General features: G+C 37.8%; 1 protein-coding gene and 1 long non-coding RNA gene across 2 annotated transcripts in view; both read right to left on the reverse strand.

Moving 5' to 3' along the window:
* The window catches only part of LOC148876138 (putative glucuronosyltransferase GUT1), a 31,347-nt gene extending 15,526 nt beyond the window's left edge, over nt 1-15,821 (reverse strand). The window contains exons 1-3 of the mRNA XM_088966216.1: nt 15,237-15,821; nt 14,867-15,013; nt 14,443-14,507 (exon numbers count right to left, since the gene is read on the reverse strand). Coding sequence (XP_088822342.1) covers nt 14,443-14,507; nt 14,867-15,013; nt 15,237-15,590 — 566 coding nt within the window. The 5' untranslated portion in view covers nt 15,591-15,821. The remainder of the gene's footprint in view (nt 1-14,442; nt 14,508-14,866; nt 15,014-15,236) is intronic.
* Nucleotides 15,822-17,779: 1,958 nt separating this feature from the next.
* LOC148876139 (uncharacterized) lies at nt 17,780-18,525 on the reverse strand. The gene is made up of 2 exons (XR_016105584.1): nt 18,126-18,525; nt 17,780-17,991 (listed from the first exon to the last, which is right to left on the reverse strand). It is a non-coding gene; the product is annotated as an uncharacterized LOC148876139 (long non-coding RNA).
* Between the last annotated feature and the right edge of the window lie 2,639 nt (nt 18,526-21,164).

Here is a 21,164-nt window from a genome sequence, read left to right on the forward strand (position 1 = left end):
CAATCAGTCTCTGAGAAGTCCAACCACCATATTAATGACTACTGCTTCCAATGAAATAGCCCAAAAGATTGCCAAGGAAATAGCCAACCAGCAAACTTTCCCTTTTTTTGTCATTCTGGCAACCTGTCATTCTTCTAACTGTGCTTTCACTAGATTGGAAAAGCACCATTTCAGATCTACTGCCTCTAGAAAATGACTCCATGCATCTCTACTGAAGTTACAGTGCAAGAAAAGAGGACTTGAGGTCTCTACCTCCCAATTACAAAAAGAACACAGCACGTCTGTAATGTTGAAACCTGTCTTCTGAAGCATCTAGTGAGGCACTTTTCCAAGGCTGTAACCCAAGCAAAAAATTTTACTTTTGAAGGAGCACTGGAGCAGGATAATAGTGTGAGCCCTTCAATTTTGTTTCATTTTATCAGGGCTAGACATTTAATTCATCATCACCATTATCTAATCCTTATCCCAACTACATGGGGTTGGCTACATGAATCCCGTTTCACCATTCTATTCTGTTAAGATTTAACTAATAGACTATGTCTAGTTTGGATGGATACAAAGATCAGCTAACAGATGTGCTGTTGCCTTATCCTGAGGAAGTACAGAGTGGAAAGAAGGATCAGTGGATCACCCATTCCAGTCTTTTGGGTGTAATAATTTTCCAATGGATGGTATTTGGATTGGGTTGGTCTGTTAGTCTTGGGTCTAGTCTATCTAGTTAGGGAAGTCTCTACTCACTGCACTCGTTTTTTTTGATGAATGGTGAAGATTTGATTATATTAGTATATCATAGAATATATGATGTAGCACGTGCATTTGGTTAAATCAGTGTGAGCCTCTTTGGAAACTCAAAAAGAAGCTAACAGCTCTAAAGAGAAGGAAGAAATGGTCTGGAAAATACTTTTGGCCTCATTCTTTCTGGGAGAAGATTTGGAAAAAACTAAAGAGTAGAATCTACTTAGATTCTGTTATATTGAGATGACCATTTAAGGTAACTTTCGGACTTACTATTTATAGTAATTCTCGTACTTACTATTTTAGTAAGATCGTGGTTTACTATTTTTTGTAATTTCTGATGTCTTTAAATTATTGTGGTAGTAATTCTCGTACTTACTATTTTAGTAAGATTGTGGTTTATTATTTTTTGTAATTTCTGATGTCCATAAATTATTGTAGTTTTAGTGGGATTAGGAAAGTATTATTAGAGTTGTCTAGAAGTTGGAGTCATTATTTAAGTGCCTATTATGCAGGAGAGAAGAAGGGAGGAAGAGAAAGGAGAGAGAGAAGAAGAGAGAAGAGAGAACTGAGAGCCAAAAGTGCTGCTGGCGGCGCCAGCTTTTTGATATATATACTAGGGCGACAGAATATAAAAAATAAAAGAAGGAAAATACAATAGTACTCCTGTGGTACTATACTTAGATAAATAACAGTCTTTTAACACTCCCCCTCAAGTAGGGACATAGATGTCAATCATGCCCAACTTGTCACATAAATCATGATGACGTGAGTGGTGTAACCCTTTTGTAAAGATGTCTGCAAGTTGATCTTCAGAGCTAACATAAGGAGTACACACTTCCCCTGTGACAACCTTTTCTCTGATAAAGAGGTTGTCGACTTCGATGTGTTTAGTTCTATCATGCAACAATGGACTAGCAACAATGTTTATGGCTGCTTTGTTATCACATAATAGAGTCATAGGTCCATCAACTGGAAAGTCCAACTCACTCAACAAATTTTTTAGCCACATAATTTCAGCCACTCCATGAGACATTGCCCGATATTCAGCTTCAGCACTAGATCTAGCTACCACATTCTGCATTTTGCTTCTCCAAGTAACTATATTACCTCCTATAAAGGTACAGTAGCCACTAGTTGACTTTCTGTCATTCAGGGATCTTGCCCAGTCTGCATCAATATACACTTCAACTTTCAAATGTCCATGCTTTTGAAACAACAAGCCTGCGCCTGGGAACTTCTTAAGATATCTGAGAACTCTTTCTGCTACTTCAAGATGGGTAGTCTTAGGGGTATGTATGAACTGGCTAAGAACTCCCATTGCATAAGCTATGTCTAGTCGAGTCATAGAAAGATATAACAGTCTTCCTACAAGTCTCTGGAACAATTTCACATCCTTGATGGGTTCACCTTAACAGTCACCTAGTTTGTGGTTAGGATCAATAGGGGAATCAACTGGTTTCACTCCCAATTTTCCTGTATCCTAGAGTAGATCTAGGACATACTTTCTTTGGGAAATGAAGATACCCCTTTGTGAGCGGCCCACTTCAATCCCAATGAAGTACCTTAGAGGACCTAGATCCTTCACTTCAAACTGGGTAGCAAGAAATTCTTCAACTTCTGAATTTCATCCTTCCAATCACCAGTGGTAACTATATCATCAACATATACCATCAGTGCTACAATATTCCCTTCCCCTCTTTTCACAAACAAAGTGTGATCAGATTGACACTGCTTGTATCCTCTTTGTTGTACTGCTACATGGAACCTGTTGAACCAGGCTCTTGGTGATTATTTCAGCCCGCATAATGATTTCTTTAACCTTCAAACTTTCTGTTCATTACCTTAAGCTCGAAAACCAGGGGGTTGTACCATGTATACTTCCTCTTCAAGGTCTCCATTCAGAAAGGCATTCTTGATGTCAAGCTGATGAAGATCCCAATCAAGATTAGCAGCAAGGGAGAAAAAGACTCTAATGGAGTTCATCTTAGCAACAGGTGCAAATGTTTTTGCATAATCTACTCCATACACTTGTGTAAACCCCTCTGCCACTAAACAAGCTTTATACCGTTCCACGGTGCCATCAACCTTGTGTTTAACCATGAAAACCCATTTACATCCAACTGGATCCTTCCCCTTAGGAAGATCTACTAATTCCCATGTGTCACTTTTATGTAACGCATTAATTTCTTCCTTCATAGCATCTATCCATTCAGGTACCGAAAGAGCTTCTACCACATTCTTAGGGATAGGGATACTGTCAATGAAAGAGATAAAGGCCCGAAAGGAGGGTGAAATGTTTTCATAGGAAACAAAGTGGAAAATAGAGTGTTTAGTGGGGCAAGATCTAACACCTTTATAGTGAACAATAGGAAGGTCAAGATCATTAGCAGCAGAAGTATCAATAACAATAGAGTCAAGAACATCAACAGGAACCAATGTACCTAAATGGGTATGATCCGCCCCCAGAGAGTCTAATGGCATTGGTAGTACAGCTTCTAGGTGCCCCACAGCTCTTGAACACAGTTGGCCTTTGTGACGACGAAAGAAGACACGAAAGGAGGAGGAGCAGGAAGAGGATGGAGCTGAACTAGTTTCTCCTCATTCCTACACTCCCCCTGAGGAGAAACAGGGAAGAAAGGCTCACTCTCAAAAAAGGAGGCATCCATAGAGACAATAAAATTTCCGAGAAACAGGATCAAAGCACTGGTATCCCTTCTGAGTGAAGGAGTACCCCAAGAAGATGCAAGGAATGGCATGAGGATCTAATTTTCCACGAGGGTGACAGATTTTGAACAAAACAACAACAACCAAACACACAAAGAGGAATAGTAACCTCAAGCCGATGTGGGGCTTTGCACTCTAACCAACGAAAGGGCATGTGGTTGATGAGATAGGTAGCACAAAGGACAACCTCAAGCCAAAAACGTTTCGGGACATTCATATGAAATAGTAACCCCCGGGCCACTTCGAGAAGGTGTCGGTACTTTCTTTCAACAACACCATTTTGTTGTGGTGTCCGGGCATAAGAGTTACGGTGAAGTGAGCCACACAAAGCAAAAAAATCCATAAGATCACTATGAAAATATTCTTTGGCATTATCCGATTGAAAATTTTGGATTTCAGTTTGAAATTGGATAAAGATCATCCATTGAAAATCTTGGATAATTTTAGGTACTTCATCCCTGGTTCGCATGGGATATACCCATGTAAATCTAGAGTAATCATCGATAAGGGTAAGAAAATACTTGTAGCCACTCTCAGATGGTAAAGTAACAGGGCCCCAAACATCAGAATGAACAATGTGGAAAGGAAATTCAGATTTATTATTCATTGAAGAGAAATGAGTTCTATACTGGCTACTCAATTAACAAGTTTGACAAGTAAATTCCGACACTGATACTGACTTAAACAACTCTAGAAACACAATTTTTAAAGACTCAAAAGATAAATGACCAAGACGACTGTGCCATAAGTAGACCTGACTCTTACAAGACTGACTCTTAAACTCTATGACTTGAAGACCAGCCTTATTCTCCAGCATGTAAAGCCCATCCACCATACATCCTCTACCAATCATCTTCCCCGAGGCCAGATCCTAGATCACACAATGAAAAGGGGAAAAGGTCACTGAGCAGTTTAAGGAATTAGTAATACTACTAACAGAGAACAAATTAATGGGAAATTTTGGGACATGTAAAACACTAGATAGGGTAAGGCCAAAGGGAAGAGAAATGGTTCATTGACCAACTATGGTAGAGTATGATCCATCAACTATTCTCACATTTTCTCTTCTAGAAAGGAGGTGATAAGTTTAAAAGTAAGAGGACTTACCAATCATGTGTTTAGACGCTCCAGTATCAATGATCCAAGGAGTGTCAGGGGAATGAAATGCTACATGGAAAGCTATGGCAGAGTTACCTAATGTAGACGCAAATGAAGTTGAGGGAGGAGCATCCATCTGACAAATTGCTCTACCATAAAGTTCTAAATCGTCACGGAATGAATTGATAATATCCTCCCTTGGGTCAGATCCAGAGGCATGTGTCTGAGTCATAGTAGTAATGGGGGGGCTGATTCTCCTGAGTAGCCATATTTGCCATAGTGTGTTTTCTTGTATCTTGTTGTCCTAACCTTTTATTCATATCTGAACCTTGCTTCTTACTCAGATCTTGAGGCCATTTCGGCTTCCCATGAAGATCACAGCATGTGTCTCGGGTGTGTCGGGGTTTCTGGCAATGAGTACACCACAGTTTTTCATCAAGTTTCTTCTTCTTTCTTCTGATTGTACAAGAGCATAAACTTCCTAGACGGATGGAAGATCCTTGCTACCTAAGATCTAGACTCTGATAGATTCTTATGCAGGGTTCAAGCCATGTAGGAAAGCAAACACTCTCTGCTGGGAAACAAGTTTTTTGTACAATTTTGCATCTTCATCACACTTCCAATCCACACTCTGATAATGGCCTAACTCCTTCCAGATAGAGGTCAAGTCTGAGTAGTACACAGATAGACACCTCTCCCCATGTTTACAAGTGGACGATTCTGCCTGTAACTGATAGATTTTTGCATAGTGATGCAGTTCAGAATAGGTTGATTTTGCTTGTTCCCATATCTCATTTGCCATTTCAGCCCACATAAAATTCCTTCTTATTTGAGGTTGCATAGACACTAAAAGCCAGGACATGACCATGATGTTTTCCTGGTTCCATCTGTCATATTTAGCACTCCCAAAATTGAGTTCTTTGATTCTCTCATTTATATAACATATATTTCCCCTTGCAATGATGTACAGTTTGATCCCTCTTGACCACTCTAAATAATTTAAACCATCGAGAGAAATAACAGCCATGGGAAAGGATAAGTCCACACCCCCACTCATTCCATTTTGCATTGAGGAAACACTAGATGTAGCAGAATCTTCACCACTCATGATTACAGATTCAAAAACACTCTTAAAGTGGGTACGAAACCTTAAAAAAAAATGTCTAACACCAAGGGAGAAAGGAAACCCCTTTTTTCTTTGGAAACACAACTCTTTTCTATAAAACACAGGTGTTGTCACAGCACTAACAGGTCATCCCTTGACTTAGAGAATCAACACAAGTGCTGTCACAGTGCATACAGGTCATCTCTTGACCTACGCATCAACAGGAAAGTTGTTACAGCAAGTACAGGTCACTCTCTGACCTTCAGTCCACCATAGAAAACTGCTACTGCAGCACATAAAGGTCTTCATGACCTACAGTTTATACAAGGATCAGTCGACTCCACAAAAAAGGAAAGAAAGAGGGGCTGATCACCTCACGTCCAACCAGCAGACCTAGTACAGGTTCTGCCCTGGCACACAACCAGAAAAAAGGAGAAGGAGAGAAGTTACTTCAGTAAGTGAGAAAACCTTGATCTTCAATCAGCCGAACAGGAGATGAGGGTGGCAGATCTGGAAATCTGGTGGAAGAAACTGTTCACTCGACTTCTCCTTTTGGATCTGATAGTCCTGCTCTGATACCATGTTATGTAGGAGAGAAGAAGGGAGGAAGAGAGAAGAAAGAGGGAAGAAGAGAGAAGAGAGAACTGAGAGCCAAAAGTGCTGCTGGTGGCGCCAGCTTTTTGATATATATACTAGGGCGACAGAATATAAAAAATAAAAGGAGGAAAATACAATAGTACCTCTGCGGTACTATACTTAGATAAATAACAGTCTTTTAACAGTGTCCTAATGGGTTAGTAATAGATTTGCCTTAGTTCTAAAGCAATTAGGAGTTGCATTGGGTTAATTTCCTAGTCTAAATTGGAGTCTAGAAGGGGACATCCGAGTTAATAAGTTGAGTCTATAAATAGAGACGTCGTAATTGGAGTTCAAGAAGAGTAATTTGGTGAAACAAAGATTGATTTAGTGAATTCTGGTTGTTGCCAGAAATTTTTCTCTTTTATTTCTCTCCTCTCTTATTTCTTCTTTTAAACAATCCGTCTCTTTGCTGATTATCCTGACAGAAAGCATTCTACTTGCTTTCCCATCCATATTCTTCATCTCCAATCACCCACAAACCCACGTTCATCCCCATAAATCCCACCACCAGATCCTATATTAGTAAGACCCCTACCCCGTCATCAATATAGACACAAATAAGGACTCACATCATCAATACGTGATTAAAGAGACATAAGTCATGGAGAGACATAAATGTATGCATGTCATACATCAAAAGCAGAATTAGAAAAGTACTCCCCTCCCCCAGCATTTAAAGTTCTCATGGTTCAGCCTCTCAAACCTTTCAAGATAAAAGTCCAAACACCAAGGTGCTTTTTACCTTACCAATTACTGAATCAATGAGGAGGTCTTTGCCATAAAAAATACAGCTACTTTTGGGGTTCTATAGGATAATTCCATTATGATGACCAACTGACTCTGGAATAGCCATAAAAAACGAGACCACAGCTGGAGTGTGATGGTTTTTTTTTAATCAGCTCCAATGTGTGTGATGGCATTTGTTGCGCTCATTGTACTCCCTTTTAGAGTTATTAATAAATCATTTCGATCGTCATCACCATCATCCAAGCCCTATCCCAAATATATGGGGTTGGCTACATTAATCCTATTTCACCATTGCATTCTGTTTAATGCCATATCCATTGTTAAAGTATTGGCACTTGTTTGTATTCAGTCGAATTGAGAAGAAAGAAGAGAGAGAGAGAGAGAGGAAAGAAGGAGGAAGAATAATAGTGTTGAACCGAGTAGTCCAAAAGTCCCATATAGTCAACCATTCGTTTTGAATTAGTAAACAGGCATACAAAGACAGAAATGCCCTTGTCTATGTAAGACATACAAAGACTAAATTACCCCTGTTTATTTGACTCTAACACTCCCCCTCAAGTTGGAGAGTATATATCATATAATCCCAGCTTGTTACATATATAACTCACTCTTCCCGAACTTAACCCTTTTGTGAACAAATCTACCCATTGATCACCTGTTCTCACATGCTCTGTTCTTATCACACCATTGATGACCTTTTCCCTTACAAAGTGGCAATCTACCTCTATGTGCTTAGTTCTCTCGTGAAACACTGGATTGGATGAGATGTGAATTGCAACCTGGTTGTCACAGTATAGATTCATGGGTTTGCATATTGAGAACCCGATTTCTTGCAATAGATTCTTCAACCACACTAGTTCACATGCAGTGTGTGCCATGGCCCTATATTATGCTTCTACACTGCTCCTTGCTACCACAGTATGCTTCTTGCTCTTCCATGTCACAAAGTTTCCTCTAAGAAAGGTGCAATAACCTGTAGTGGATCTTCTGTCTAATAAAGAGCCAGCCCAGTCTGCATCAGTGTATCCAACTATTTCAAGATCACCTCTTGGCTTGTACAATAATCCACGACCTGGAGCCCCTTTCAAATACCGCACAATCCTAAGAACCACATTCCAGTGAAGTACCCGAGGACTCTGCATAAACTAGCTTATCACACTGACAGCAAATGAGATATCAGGCCTACTAATAATTAGATAATTCAATTTTCCCACTAGCCTTTTATACCTTATAGGATTATCAAACAATTCACCTGTGTCACTTCCCAACTTCACATTCAATTCCATGGAAGTTTCAGCTGGTTTAGCACCTAGTAACCTTGTTTCTTCCAATAGGTCAAGGTCATATTTCTGTCGACAAAGGTTTATACCTTGCTTTGATCTAGCAACTTCTATACCAAGGAAATACTTCAACTTCCCAAGATCTTTTGTCTGAAAGTGATCTTGAAGAAAAGTCTTCAATCTATCAACCCCAACACTATCACTGCCAGTTATGACTATGTCATTCACATAAACTACTAGTAAGATCTTCCCGGTGACAGAGTCATAGCTAAATACTGAATGGTCAACCTGACATTGTCTCATTCCAAACCCCTTCACTACTTCACTAAATTTGCCAAACCAAGCACGGGGATACTTTTTGAGCCCATAGATTGCTTTCTTAAGCTTACACAACTTACCATCCTCCCCCTGGGCAATAAAACCAGGTGGTTGCTCCATGTACACTTCCTCTAGGAGATCACCATGGAAAAAGGCATTTTTAATATCAAGCTAAAATAGAGGCCAATCATGCATGACAGCTATGGAAATCAACACATGTACTGACCCAATCTTTGCAACTGGAGAAAAGGTTTCGACATAGTCTACACCATAAAGTTGAGAGTACCCTTTTGCAACTAAACGGGCTTTCAGATGTTCCACTCTCCCATCTGGTAGATACTTAACAGCATACACCAATTTACAACCAACAACATGCTTACCTAGGGAAAGATTGGTGAGTTCCCATGTATAATTCTGATGAAGAGCAAAGAGTTCCTCTTCCATAACTTTTTGCCACCCTGGCAAGGTAAAAGCCTCTTGAACATCTTTAGGTATGGATACAGAGGACAACAGGGTAATAAACTTGCGATGGGAAGCAGAAAGGTTAGATACAAATACATAATTGGATACGGGATGTAGTGTGCAACTATGTTTACCTTTCTACAATGCAATAGGAATGTCAAGATCAGAAGGCAATCCAATTGTGGAAGGAGTTGAATCTGTTGCCAGAATAGAAGATAGTGGAGGTGCTGGTCTCTGTCAATGAGTATACACTTGACGAATTGGTGGCCTTTCAGTACGCTCCCGCATTGGAAAAGGTGGAGACTCGGGCATAATGGAAATCACCGGAAGAGGAAGAGGAACCTGTATGGCACCGATTCAAAAAATGTAAAATCATGACAAACAAAGGATTTTTGAGTAATAATATTGTAACATTTAAACCCTTTCTGAGTCCTAGAGTAGCCAAGGAAGATGCATTTAATGAAGCGAGCATCCAACTTGTCTAAACCAGGACCAAGATTCTGAACAAAGCACACACACCCGAAGATCCTGGGAGTCGGGGGATATAGAGACAAAGTGGGAAATAAGGTAGAGAACGAAAAACAACCATCAAGAATGAACGTGGGCATGAAATTAATAAGAAAACAAGTAGTAAGTACTACATCACTCCAGAACCATTTAGGAACATTCATATGATGAAGAAGAGGCCGAGCTTAAAGTAGATGTCGGTTCTTCCTCTCAGCCACCCCATTTTGCTGAGGGGTGTGGGCACAAGATGTCTGATGAATAATACCATGTTGTTCCAAGTATTGCTGAAATGAAGAAAGAAAATACTCTCTACCATTGTCAGAACGAAGAATTTTAAGTGAAACACCAAATTGTGTATGCACTTCAACATGAAATTTTTTGAAAATGGAAAATAATTCACTTCTTTCTTTCATTAAATAAGGCCATGTCATTCTTGAACAGTCATCAACAAAGATAACAAAATATTTGTAACCACTGTACGACTCAATTTTAATTGGACCCCAAACATCTGAATGTCAAAAGGACTCAACATACGACTATCAACTCTAGGACGGAAGGAAACCCGATGGTGTTTCCCACATTGACACGACTCACACATTAAAGACGACAGACGACTCAATGACGGAACAAGAAGCTTGAGAGCTTTAAGAGATGGATGGTCGAGTCTACAACGCCACTAAAGAGGAGTCAAAGAGGTTTGAAGTGCAACCGTAGATCACCCCCATCAAGATAATACAATCCACCAGCTTCATGCCCTCCACCATTCTTCTTCCCTGTTGTTAGATCCTAAAAAACACAAGAGGAATGGCAAAATGTGATAAAACAATTGAGGGACTTTGTTAGTTTACTAACAGACATAAGATTAAAAGGAAACTTGGAAACGTGTAAAACAGAAGATAAAGAATGAGATGTTGTGGTCACATTACCAACAACGTAAATGAGGGAAGTAGATCCATTAGCAAAGGTAACATTATTTGATGTAGAGATTGGTGAAAGAGAAGAAAACAAACCTGGAGTCCCGGTCATGTTAGAAGATACTGGATCAACTGGTTGAGTACCACTGACTTCACTACTACCAACAGCTACATGATTAGCCCATGTGGATGGTGGGTCATGCAGATCATAGCAGAAGTTAACCATGTGCCCTTCTCTCCCACAATGTGTGCACTTCCTAGTTGTGCTCCCCCTTCCTCTACCATGGCCTCCCCCTGAATCACGACCTCCTCCACTACTATGACCACCCATAGAGTTACCATAGCCTCCCTTAACTATATGACCATCTCCTCTGTGCCCATAAGAACCACCTTGAGAGCTAACAAGTGCTGATCTATCGGAAGTTGTGTTACTCTCTATGGGGCTAAGAGATATCCTGCGAAGACAGGCAAACACTTCTTCTAGAGTAGGGAGAGCAGATCCCCCCAATATTTGTGCTCTGACAGGTTCATATTCTACTTTGAGTCCCACCAAGAACCGTGTAATATCTAGTTGTTCCCTTTGTTGCTGTTAAACTTTGACGTTAGGAGTTAAGGGATGATAGACATTAAGTTCATTCCAAAGATTTTTCATACTGGCATAATATTCTTCAAGAGTCTGATTTCCCTACTGCAAACTGGAGTATTCCTAATAAAGCTGATAAACCCTTGTAGTGTTGTCTTGTCCAGAATAGAGTTTCTTGGCATGTTCCCATATATCCCTTGTTGTATCTAAAAACATGAAATTAATACTGATTTTAGGCAACATAATGTTCCATAGCCACGCCATGATTTGAGCATCCTCTTGCTCCCAATCACTAAAACCCAAGGATTCAATACCCGGTTTCTCCTCCTGTACATGTTTCGCTTTCTTCTTAGCCTTCAAAAACATTTCCACCGACTTGGCCCACGGAACATAGTTTTCACCATTGAGTTTGATGGATGTCATCTGGACACTCAAAAAATCAGAGGAGATCATCACACTTGATTTCTGGTCACCACTCAAATCACCTGCCGACGCCATTTCAGTCTGCGAAACTGGTTCTGCCCGTCACAAACACAAGAAGAAGCAGAGTTTGCCCTAACATGCATTTGGCCACTTTGAGCACTACTGTACTGCGAACAAGCAGATTTAAGAAAAAAAAAAAAAAACAGAAAATCCCCCTTGAAACAACTCATTCAAAGGTTCAGACCACCACCACTGCACCTACTCGACCACCATGGCTGTCACGCATGGTGACAGCAGTCCACATGAAAAAAAAAAAAAAAAACTTTTTTTCTGTTCACTCAACTGTTGTACTTGTCCACTGTCACCAGAGGTCAACCCATCAAAACCCTAGAAGTTGCAGCAGAAACCTGGGTTTGCCGCAGTCTTGTAACCCAGGTTTCACACACCAGAAAAAAAGAAGAAAAAAAAACGAAGAAAGGAGAAGGAAGGGAGAAGGAAGAAGGCTGCAATGGACCTTTATCAGTGGTGCTCTGATTCCAAGTTTGTATTCAGCCGCACTGAGAAGGAAGAAGAGAGAGAGAGAGAGAGAGGAGAGAAGAAGAAGAAGGAGGAGGAGGAAGAAAAAGAACAATGTCGAACTGAGTAGTCTAAAAGTCCTACACAGTCGACCATTCATTTTTAATTAGTAAACAGGCATACAAAGACAGAAATGCCCCTGTCTATGTAAGAGATATACAAAGACTAAACTACCCCTGTTTATTTGACTCTAACAGCAGTTAAATCAATTCTTACTACTTCTACCATGTCCTTTTTGGTCTACCCTAGTCCTTCTAGCCCCTTCAACTTGCAATATCACTTCTTACAAGTGCCACTGATGGTCTTCTATGACCAGACCATCCTAGTCTACAGTCTCTCATTTTACCACTTACTGAAGCTACTTGTAGGTTCCTTCAAATGACTTCGTTTCTGATCCTGTCCTCTCTAATTTTTCCACTCATCCACCCCAGCACACGCATTTCTGTCCCACTCATTTTATGGACATGTTTCTTGACTACACAACACTCTGCTCCATACAGCATAGCTGGCCTTACATCTCTGTCTAGTTGATCTACCTACTGATACTTAAAAATTTAAGAAAAAAAATGTCTAAGCAAAGAACCTGCAGATTGTTATGTTTCTTATGAAATATTCAACAGCTATCTTAACATATAAAATGTCACTTAGGGAAATGCTAAGAGAATTAGATTCCCCTACAATTCAACCTTCTAGGTTTTCTACACTGTTCTAAAGCTCCAGTATATCTATTTCCCAACCAAAGGATCAGAAGATTTATAGGAAAAAAGAAAGAAAGGAAACAAGAAATCAATGAAAAACTTGTTTCCAGAGTTTTTATTGAAGAAGTTGAGGAACAAAGTATAACTGATGGAATTCTCATACAGGTCATCAAGTTTAAACAGAGAGAAATATAACAATATACAAATAAATTTTTGTTGAGTAACGGTAAATGGTTTATTAGTTATAAAAGAAGTAAGGATACATCAGGAAGGGAGAACCCAAAATAGGAGGATAGCCTCAGATAACCACCCAAAGAAACAAGAAACTCAAATGAGTTGGACCCAATTCAACTGGTCCCTTGAAACCCCTTGTTTTGCTAATACATCAGCTATTCCATTGGCTGCTCTCAGAGTCAACATTACTTGTGCATGCAGGTCCTCTAATAGTTTTTTTCAGCTCTCGGTACACATATCTATAGCTCCAAGTCACCTTTTGATCATCTTTTAGCCAAGCTATGACTATTCTTGAGTCTCCTTCCACTTCCACCTCTTTCCAGTTCAAACCTTTTCTTAATCAATATTCCAGTTCAAACCTTTTAGTCTCCTCAGGCCTGTGAGTGCTGCTGAAGTCTCTGCCCAAATTGCATTTCCAACCCTCAACGGACCTGAGAATAGTTCTAGAATATTAACAATTTGCCACGTTCATCCAATTACTCCACCTATGCTTGAGGGACCAGGGTTACCGAGACTGCACCCATCAAAGTTATGTTTTAGATGTCCCATAGGCAGAGGTACCCAACTAACTACTTGACTGTCTAGGAGCAGAGGGGAAGAGTCTTACTATGTCTTTGTTATCTAGAAAGATAGTAATGTGGAATATGTGCCTTATTCACAAGGATCAAAAGGAGTAGGTCTCTAATTCATTCCCTTATTTCCAGCCCTCACCCCCCCCCTTCAAATTTGGTATCATGCCAGCGACTTGTTTGACATGCATGCATTCCCAGATTTAAAGAACTAATATGGTCATGACCAACTAAAGGTTTTAGCAAAATGTATCATATTTTCTGGAATCTATTCACATTTGTATATAGAAAAGAGAAGAAAAAAATATTTTTTTTTTTTGGGATAGAAGCCATTTCACTATTCAGTCTTGTGTTCAAATGAGGCAGTTATATCTCTATAGGCATAATGCCTTAAGGAGTTAAATGGTCAAATTTTGGGATAGCAGGTATTGGGGGCAACCTTGTCTAAACCTTCTTCTATCATAAAAGCTTCAGTTATTACACATAATCTCGTACTAGTTGGCTTTGACTGGTGTAAGGGTCATATCTAAAAGATACCATTTTCCCATCCTTTTCTTCTTTTGATAAGTAACATTTCATTAGAAAAAAAATAAAAAATCTCTTCACTACCTCACTAAGGAGGCAGCAGGCAATGACGTACAAATACTATTCCAATACCAAAACAGAACAAACACAGCATACTGCATATCCACTACAGAAGAACTAAAAATAAAGGCCCAGCCCTTACATTTTCCCATCCTTTCAAATGATTAAAAACTACCTATCTAGTGATTTTCATATTTCACAATGAAACCGCAAATTCCATCAACAAAGAAAGAAAAGTATACCTTGGGAAGATGAATATATGGTTGCGGCCACCTGATAGACGGAAATATGGCATTTGACTTAGAATCTGAAAGCAGAAACTGAACAGAGAATCAAAACCAACGGAATTTCTTTTTACCCTCAAATGAAATTCTCAAAACAAATGCAAGAGAAACTACAAAAGTTGTTTCAAAGTAACAAAAAGTAAAACATCCTTTCAAATATTTAGATCCCCCACTTAACGATGCAAAGTATCCGACATAGAACAAACCAGTTCCTTAACTATTCTAGTTGAAGCAGCTGGAATTATTGTCAAAGACATGGAAAGCAATCATGTGAATGCAAAAGTCTAAAAGTCTAAATATGTTGGTTGACATACAGACCTACATGAACTACATTTTAATGAAATATGCACCTCTATCATTTGTATAGAGAGAAAGATTTTACCTTCACATATGTCTGGTTTATCTCCTTATCATTGAGACCCCCCATCATCCTAACACATTTGACATAAGCCGGAACAAAAAACAGATCCGCATCCTCTTTCTTCAATGTCCGAAACTTCGATTTCAGAAGGAGCCTGTGAATTTTGACCTAAAAAGCAGAGAAAAGAGCATTTCAAAGAAAAACCAACACGTTCACTTAAATTCATCATGAAAGGAAGAATGTGTTTCTTTTTCACAATGAGCAATTATATTCAAGAAAAACAATGAAATGCTCTCGAATTTCGCCCAAAATGAGAATACTTTCTCAACAAAAATAAAAATGGAGAAAAACCCAGAATTCTACAAAAACTTTCTAGCAACTAAACAATCACCTGCGTTCCCCACTGCCCTTTTACGCACGAATCCGCGGAGATCTTACCGTCCCTTCCGTACATCAACTCCTTCAACCCATCAATCTCGTGTTCATCGTAGACATAAATTTTGAGAGATAGATGCGAACCATAGCCTCGATTAGGCCAAGAAAGGGAACCCCCATTGCTGGGTAAGAGGAGATCTTGAGATCTCCTAACGTCACTGGAGGAGAAACTACAGGAACTGAAGGATTGATCAAAGATCCTCGTGATGAAGAACGTCGTCACTACCAAAGCTAGTGCCCCAATCTGGTTAGTTCTCGTACAGGGAGAGTGAGAAGCCAATACTCTGTTTTTGTTGGCTAAGCTTCCCATCGACCAAGCACGAACAGTTGAAGTGAAAGAGTTCGTTGTGTAGTGATTTTGATGTTTGAATCTTGTGATTTATCTAGGTATTTTTAGGGAGAATGACGGTTCAGCCTACGATCAGAATTGTTATTGTTGGGCGCAAAGTACAGTTGGGGTGGTGGAGAGGTGTCAATTGGACGGATTTTTGGTCTAACTCGATCCAGTCCGATGTGAGAACACCAAAAAATGGAATGGATCTAATCCGGTCTAAATACAATCTATTAAAATGTAAATGGATAGGGTTGGATCCAATCCAAACTGAATAAAATATTTTCATAAAAGTGTTTTTATAAAAGTACTTTGATAAAAATATTTTCATAAAAGTGTTTTTATAAAAGCATTTTATTCTTTGGAAAATTACTTTTGTAAAAGTATTTTATAGACTTTTATAAAAATATTTTTGTAGAAAGTACTTTTGTAAAAGTGCTTTCGTAAAAGTATTTTTGTAAAAGCATTTTTTGAAAAATACTTCTATAGACTTTTATAAAAGTACTTGTAGAAGTGCTTTTGTAAAGGTACTTTTATCAATGTACTTTCATAAAAGTACTTTTATCAACTTATTTTCATAAAAGTGCTTTTATAAAAGTACTTTTGTACAAAAGTATTTTTATAAAAGTGCTTTCGTAAAAGTATTTTTCGTAAAAGTATTTTTATAAAAGTGATTTTATAAAAATATTTTCATAAAAGTGATTTTATGTTATTTTCAGTTTTGATTGATTTCAAATTGGACAAGGGTTTGGCCTCATGATCGGATTATTGAAAATTTGGTTTAGGTCTAATTCAAACCAATAAGAATATGGACTAATTTATTTTGAATTGGCCCAATCCAATAATTATAATGGATCGTCCAAATCCGATTTGATAAGGTTTGGATCGGACTAGATCCAAACCAAAACCGGTTGATTGACACCAGCAGTGCCATATGGGAATTGATGTCAATTCACGGATGGGCAATGATGTATAAAATAGGGGTATTTGACATTTTGAATTTTTATAGATCTAAAGTAGAATTCAGAAATCTATAATGGGCCTGTCCATACTAATGGAGGCCCTCTTATGGCAAAACATGATGTTAAGTGGCTGCCAATGGAAAAAAAAAAATTTTGAAAGGTAAATATTTTAAAAAAAATTATTGAAAAAATGTGAACGAGGGAGAGATGACTTTTGTCATTGTATTTTTGTTTGGGAAAATTTTACTTTTTTACCCAAGGTAGTGTCAAGTTAGCAATCGAACGTTAAAACGTCTTACTGCAATATCCATATTTTCGAAAACTGTCAATTTGGTCTCAAACCGTTAATTGACTTTAACAGACAAATGGAATGACAAAAATACCCCAAGAGGTCCACAAAAGAGAGAATGATTTTTTAAATGTCAAAATTACCCCTTTCAAACCCTTGTTGATTTAGACCGAGAACCTCTGTTAACAACAAACACCAGAGGTCCTATTCGAAGTTGTAGTGTTCGCTGCCAACGAGTTCATCTTGAGAATCGTTATCGAAGAGAAATCCTGGTGTGTTTGATCGTTGCCGGAGAGAAACCTCTCCAGAGAAGGGTTGCTCTTATCCTTCATAAAATCCCGGTGTGTTCTATTGTTACTCTTACCTTCCGCAGGTCTCGTTCTCTTTCAACAGAGTGCTTGACAGAGATCTAATTGGTCTAAATTGTTAGAGTAAACATAACATACTCATTCATTTCCACTCGTTGTCTAACAAGCAGTCCTCAAAGTAGAACTACCAAGGAAACTCAAAAAAAATCCATCCATTATGTTGTGGGTGAACCATTCAAGTAAGGTGGAGTAGAATCGAATGATATAGCTCAAGTCTTATTTCTCACTCTATTTCTAACACAGATTTCTAATCATCTACAAGCATATTCACATCGGTAAAAAATATTCTATTATAGACATCTTACATAAACAACAGTCCTCCATAGCATCAGTTCTTGGTTAGATTTGTTGTTCAATAGGATATGCTGATTGGAGAACAAATAGAAGCCTTAAAACTCTATCATGACATTGACAGTTAGAACATGGTGGTGAAGTTCGTGACTAAACCTAGATAAGATTTAACCATATGAGTTCCCAAATGAACACTTGAAAACCCAAACCCGACAGCACAAGAGTGGACAAAGAGATAAGAAAAGAAAGAAGAAGAAGAATCTCTTAAACCACTCTCAAATTTTCACAACCATATGTGTTCTCTAAGTGGAGCCAAAAGCCAATGAAATCCACAAATCTACTCACCAAACAGAAAACTAATCCAATTTGTTTAGAGTTGCAGTTGAACAACTAAAACAAGAAAAAAAAAAAAAGAACAGGGACCTTGCAGGGAAAAAAAGGAGCTTTTTTCATAGCATTGAGCATATAACCTGGGAAGTGAAAAGGCAGAGTTGAAGATGAAGATCCATAGACGAATAAATAATAAGTGAAAAAGCATAGTGGAAAGAATTAAAGAAACAAGAGGAAGTATAGGTGGTAAATTAACAATAACAATAAGCTTTACCTCGGAAATAGTGGCTTTGTTATTGATTGATTACATATGTAGAACACTTCCGCCTCCCTTATCTCACTCACTCCACTTCATCCAACATTAGGGTCGCTCTCCACGCTAATGGTGGCTTTGTTACTGGTAATCTCTCAATCTCTTTCTTTGGTTTTCCCATAGGTGCACACACTCTCTCTAGTTTTCCTATCTTTGGTTTTCCTGCAGGCGCACTCTCTCTTTAGTTTTCCGGCAGGCGCACCAAGGTCTGAAACAAGTGGCGATTGGTGTCATTTATCGAGATAAAATTGGGCAGCACCACCATGCCATAATACGTAGCGGAGGCGAGGTGATACACGCCGTCGGAACCATCGGAAGTCCACAACTTTTGCTACTGCAACAGCGGCGGCACCCAGTCTTCACCCTTCAGCTTCAACCAACCGTATATTTGGGGAATATTAAACCGATTTGAAAATGGTAAAATGGTTCTAAATTATGCTTAAAAGGTATTTCAGACATATTGAAAAATTTAAGTCATCACATGTCATCATGTGAGTAACAAACCTAACCGAGTACTAATGACAAGGACTGACTTGACGGTTTTCAAAAGTTTGGGTAATATAGTGACACATTTTAAATTTCTATTACTAACTTGACACTAAAGTTTCAGGGTACTAAAATGAATTTTTTTTTTGTTTTATATAGTGGAATAATTTCAAATAGTTAAATAATAATTAATTTAATTTAATAAATAAATAATTGTATGAAATAAATGAGATAAATAGACAATCAAGTGAGAGAATATATATATATATGTATATATATATATATATATATGATTCTATGTCGTACTTTGCTAGCAATGATTAATTTAGCATTATTAATGGGTTGGGTTGAACTATTGGGCTACCGAGCCCATGAATAGGCTTAGCCCGGTTTGTAGCCCAACCTAGCCAAAGACTTGGCCCATAGATCAGCCCTGCCAATGGCATTGCACAGGCCCGTGCAGACTCAGACTAAAATAAAATTTTAAAATCTTTAATTTTTGTCTATTTATTAATTTATGTTAAAATTATAATTTTTTTTTCAAAAATTTTAAAAACCATGGCTTTGCCCAATTCGTGGCCCGACCTAGCCTAAGACTTGGCTCGCAGACCAGACTGGCCTGTGGCATGGCATGGGCCAGCGCAGGCTCAGGTCGTATATTATATACAATAATTATATAATATATCGTTATAGAATTTTATTTTCAATTTTATGATATTTTTATTGCATATATATACAATTGTACACATCAAAATTCATATAAAATAAATTTTTAAGATATTTTTAATTTTTTATCTATTTTTTAATTTATAAAAACAATGCTTAGCTCAGTTCGTGGCTTGATAATAATTATATAATATATTAATATATTTGTAATTTTATTTGCAACTCTATACTTCAAAATTCATATAAAACAAAAATTTAAGATACTTTTAATTTTTGTGTCTATTTATTTTAATTTATGTTAAAATTTTCATTATTTTTTTTCAAAATTAAAAAAAAAAACATGGCTTAACCTGGTTCATGGCTTAGCCTGGCCTAAGACTTGGCCCATGGCACAGCACTGCCCCATGTGTAGGGTTTTCAATTGGACTCGATTTGGTCCAATCTGGTCCAATCCAATATTTGTCCATTTATAAATGGACTGGACCATATCTAGTCCAAATCCATACAAACCAAATCCAATCCAGTCCAAACAAAATGCAAATGGACCAGATTGGGTCCAATCCAATCCAAATTGAATCAAATACCAAAATATCATGAAAAATCTAGAAAAATATATAAAAAAACTACAACACCTTGTAACCCGACCTAGCCAAAGACTTGGCCCACAGATCAGCCCCGCCCATGGCATTGCACGGGCCCGTGCGGACTCAGACTAAAATAAAATTTTAAGATCTTTCATTTTTGTCTATTTTTTAATTTAGTTTAAAATTTTCATTTTTTTTAATTTTAAAAAACATGGCTTAGCCCAGTTCGTGGCCCGACCTAGCCTAAACTTGGCTCGCGGACCAGCCTGGCCTATGGCATGGCATGGGCCTGCGTGAACTTAGGTCGTATATTATATACAATAATTATATAATATATCATTATAGAATTTTATTTTCAATTTTATAATATTTTTATTGCATATATAAACAATTGTACACATCAAAATTCATATAAAATAAAATTTAAGATCTTTTTAATTTTTTATCTATTTTTTAATTTATAAAAGCAATGCTTAGCTCGGCTTGTGGCTCAATAATAATTATATAATATATTAATATATTTATAATTTTATTTGCAATCGTATACATCAAGATTCATATAAACAAAAATTTAAGATATTTTTAAATTTTTTGTCCATTTATTTTAATTTATGTTAAAATTTTCATTATTCTTTTTCAAAATTTTTAAAAAACATGGCTTAACCAGGTTCGTGGCTTAGCCTAGCCTAAGGCTTGGTGCATGGCACAGCACAGGCCCATGCGTAAGGCTATCAATTGGACTGGATTTGGTCCAATCTGGTCCAATCCAATATTGGTCCATTTATAAATGGATTGGACCAAATCTAGTCCAAATCCATACAAACCAAGTCCAATCTGGTCCAAATAAAATGCAAATGGATCAATTTGGATCCAATCCAATCCAAATTGAATCAAATACCAAAATAACATGAAAAAATCTAGAAAAATATATAAAATACTACAACACCTATTGCAATCCAATTTGGTCCAAATAAAATGCAAATGAACCGGATTGGGTCCAATCCAATCCAAATTGAACCCAATACCAAAATAACATGAGAGTCCAGAAATATATATAAAGAAAACTACAACATCTACTGCAATCCAATTAAAATGCAAATGGATCGCATTGGATCCAATCCAATCCAAATTGAATCAAACACCAAAATAACATGAGAAATCCAAAAATATATATAGAAAAATTACAACACCAACTGCAATTCAATTCAATCCAATTAAAATGCAAATAGACTAGATTGGGTCCAATCCTATCCAATTGAACTAA

This window comes from Nelumbo lutea, chromosome 1, assembly GCF_056320005.1.
Source record: "Nelumbo lutea isolate HS-2025 chromosome 1, American lotus-T2T, whole genome shotgun sequence".
NCBI lineage: Eukaryota > Viridiplantae > Streptophyta > Magnoliopsida > Proteales > Nelumbonaceae > Nelumbo > Nelumbo lutea.